This window comes from Syzygium oleosum, unplaced genomic scaffold (assembly GCF_021117445.2).
Source record: "Syzygium oleosum isolate NSW1041296 unplaced genomic scaffold, Sole_v2.1 Sole_v2.11, whole genome shotgun sequence".
Taxonomy (NCBI): domain Eukaryota; kingdom Viridiplantae; phylum Streptophyta; class Magnoliopsida; order Myrtales; family Myrtaceae; genus Syzygium; species Syzygium oleosum.
The window spans coordinates 9,325,543-9,329,142 of NW_026607495.1; the positions used below are offsets into that span (position 1 = coordinate 9,325,543).

Below are 3,600 nucleotides of genomic sequence, written 5' to 3' on the forward strand. Positions count from 1 at the left end.
AAAAAGAAAAATAGGAGGAGGAGGAGGAAGTGGGATTTGCTGTCTTAGCCGCATCGAGTGCTGCGCTGCCTCTCTATCTTTCTCTCACTGGTCTCCAGCTCTAGGGATTCCCTCTATTCCTCCCCCCATCTATCACCAGAGAATGTTACGTAGCGATCCTCAGTGTTTGCTTCTGTCATGACTCTCTCTCTCTCTCTCTCTCTCTCGAAGTTTGCTGAGATTCATCTGAAATTGGTCCGCTTTACCTCTCTGTCCTCTTCTTGGATTTCGAATGTCCTCCTATATTCCCTTCTCATTATAATATAATAACATCTGTCACTGGTTTTCCATCTTTCGATTGGAGAATGTTAGGAACATATCGTCTGTACTTAATTAGAAAACAATTTTTTTCTTTTGAAAAAAGGAACTTGTGAGGAAGCGCATCGAACGAGGACACGTCTTAATTTTGACCAAGTGTCTTGATAATGCTAAAGAAATTTCGTCGCTTTTGATTCTCTCGTATCATGTATGATCGATATCTTAAAAATTTTAACCGTTTCATTATGAGTATGTCTAATCCGTGTTCTGTAAATACTCAGTAATATAACCCTTCGTGATATACCAATATCTTTTTATGATGTGTGTGTTTAATGTTTTCCCAACAAAGTTCTCTTTTATTTTTAATTTTTTAATTTTGTTCGTTATGCTTAATATCTTCGAGCACTCTTAATATTCCTTTTGAAAGATACTGATTATAGAATGGATGAATATTATCCCATGCCTCACACCACTGATTTGGGGAGACTAATTACTCATATCAATGGCGATGGATACGAGAGGCGTAGAAAAAAAGCCTACAATGTGGATTTAATATCATTCCCATATTGAAAATTACGAAGGAATTTAACGTACCAAAGATTGTGGACGTAACAAGTGGTGCAAGGCATTCATTAAATATAATATTGAACAAAAATTCTCGTGCCATCCCAAAATTCTCCCCGACCTAATAAATTCCATTTCTTGACCCGATCCATCACGCGAAATGACAAACATTAGTCTATGTGCTAATTGATAGAATGATTAATCTCACTCTCACTCTCTCTCTCTCTCTCTCTCTCTCTCACACACACATATATAAATATAAATATTCTTGGAGCATAATATATATATCAACCCCATCAAGAAAAGACTCACGTCGCCACCTGCTATTTGTCCGCACCTTCTTTGTTTGAAGCGATTCCTTCTTTTTCGAGCTTAGAGAGAGAGAAAGAGAGAGGGAGAGAGGGAGAGAGAGAGAGAGAGAGAGAGAGAGAGGGAGGGAGAGACCAGGCAATGCTGAGTAACTGTGAGGAGACCATGCTTGTCATCCCTTCAACTGCTAACGAATGGACACAGGTAGCCCCCGTTTCACTCTCAAAATTTTAAATTTTCTTTCTTTGTATGTCTTCTCTCTTTTCTTTTCTTTTGTTTTCTTTTTGGGTCTTGGCCGAGACACAGCGCTTCACTAAGTTCACGCTCAATTATTAGACAAGTGAAAACATGGCCCTCCATGTTTTGTTCCGTAGCTCTTGTCACCGAATCTCTCTTCCTGTGTTGTTGTTTTTCACCCCCAAAACACCCCTTTCTTTGTAATTTCTTGCCTCTCTGTTTTTTCTTTCTATTCTTTTGTTTTGACTCTCATTCCCTTCATTTGTGTGTCTACTACCGGGATCAGATGATAGATGAGAAGCGCTTGAACAGCAATATGGCTTCAACAGGTAGTCCTCTCATGGAAAAAAACGCACCACCCCAACAACAGCAACAGCATCAGCCTCTGAAATGCCCTAGGTGTGATTCCTCCAACACCAAGTTCTGCTACTACAACAACTACAGCTTGTCGCAGCCCAGGCACTTCTGCAAGTCCTGCAAGCGATACTGGACCCGCGGCGGAACCCTGAGGAATGTCCCTGTCGGCGGTGGATGCCGCAAGAACAAGCGCGTCAAGCGCCCTGCCTCGGCCTCGGCCACCGACACGGGTCCTTCTTCTTCCGCTAGTGCTACATCAGATCATCATCCCCCTCCTCATCAGACCCACATGGAGAATCTCTCTTCGAGTGGTTCAAACCACAACAGCAACCCCATGAATTTGGGCCCTTTGTTTTATGGTAACCCAGCGGATCAAATGAGCAATAATCTTGCATTTCCTAGGCTCACTCCTTCTTCTTCTCTGTATGATCTGCATCCTCAGTTGAGTGCCCTTGGGCTAGGGTTTTCGTCATCTGCGATCATCCCTGCAAATTCTTGCGCAGACACTAGCAGTTTCCAAGATGGGTTTAATGCTAATAATGCCTCAGGCCTCAATGTTCAAGATTTGGCTCAAATCACGAACCCACTTCTTCTTCCAATCTACAGTTCCATGTTTGGCACTTCTTCATCACCATCATCTGCCTCTTCTAGTTCCACCACCACCACCACCACTGTTCCAACCATGGCTTCTTTGCTTGCATCTAGCATTCACCATCAGCAACAGAAATTCATCAATGCCTCAGGCCCGAGAGAATCTAGAGGACTAGTCCATAGTAATTTCAAGCCATTATCTTCATTGGAAGAGCTTCAAGGGCTGCGCAGCAACAGTGAAGTCAAGATTGAAGAAGGCCAAAGCAGGAATATTGGGTGGAGCGGGAGTATTCCGTGCCAGAACCCGGTGGATCAAATCGGGCTGTTGGCCGATCCGGGATCTGTTTGTTGGAGCTCATTAAATGGGGGAAATTCTTGGCATGATCCCACTAGTATTGGTCTTCATCAGCCCCTTCTTTGACCTAGCCCAAAGCAAAAAGAAAATAAAAAATATTCATTCTTCAGCTACAAATCTCCCTCTCTTTCTTAGTGATCTTGGGCTTCTTTCAGCTTATTAAACTACCCTAACTAGGCGTGCGAGTTCCTTTTGGGTTTTTTCTTTCTTTCTTGGTTTCATGGTTTGGAGGGGTGTTTTTTTCAGAAAATGGGTAAAGAAAAAAATGAAAATACGAAGAATGTGAAGTGGTTTATGATGAGAGAAGCTTGGATCGGAGCGATCATGTCAGCTGCAAAAGGAAAAAATAAAGAAGAAAGGAGGAAAATTTCAGCCTGTTCGGTTTTATCAGTCGCAGGCTGAGAGAGAAATGTCATACTTAATTGCGCTGAGAGGAACCTCGGATCCTCTTCATGTCTCATCATCGTCAACATCATCATCATCGTCCCTGTGGAGTTGCTGGGGAATTTCTTGAAGAAAGGACCTTGGCTTTTGCATCTTTTTATCTACTGCTGTAAGTTGGTCGTCGGTGTTTCCTTTTTTTTCTTTTGATGTTTTACTACGTGTATATACATTTGCACGATTTAGTTTGCACGACTTAGTTTGCACTTTATTCCTAGTCTTTGGGAAACTTAAATTGGAGGTATACAATGTCTTCAATGGGGTCATTGAGCTAATCTATTTATCTTCTTTATTTTGCTTTTGGGGAATTTTCCTATTGGAGTGAGAAGAGTTGGGTATAGTAGTATAGACAAGAGGGAGATTGTTTCTTGTTTGCAATGTGAACCGTTCCCTTTATGTGATCGATCTTGCCGCTATATATATACTTTTGCCGCACAATGTTCTTACAA

The 3,600-nt window shown here is 41.9% G+C and overlaps 1 protein-coding gene across 1 annotated transcript; it reads left to right on the plus strand.

Annotated features, from left to right (window-relative positions):
* Positions 1 to 1,535: 1,535 nt before the first annotated feature.
* On the plus strand, positions 1,536 to 3,600 carry LOC115680544 (dof zinc finger protein DOF1.4). Its single transcript, XM_030604358.2, has one exon. It carries the CDS (start codon positions 1,694 to 1,696, stop codon positions 2,774 to 2,776), a length of 1,083 nt encoding a protein of 360 aa, XP_030460218.2. The 5' UTR covers positions 1,536 to 1,693; the 3' UTR covers positions 2,777 to 3,600.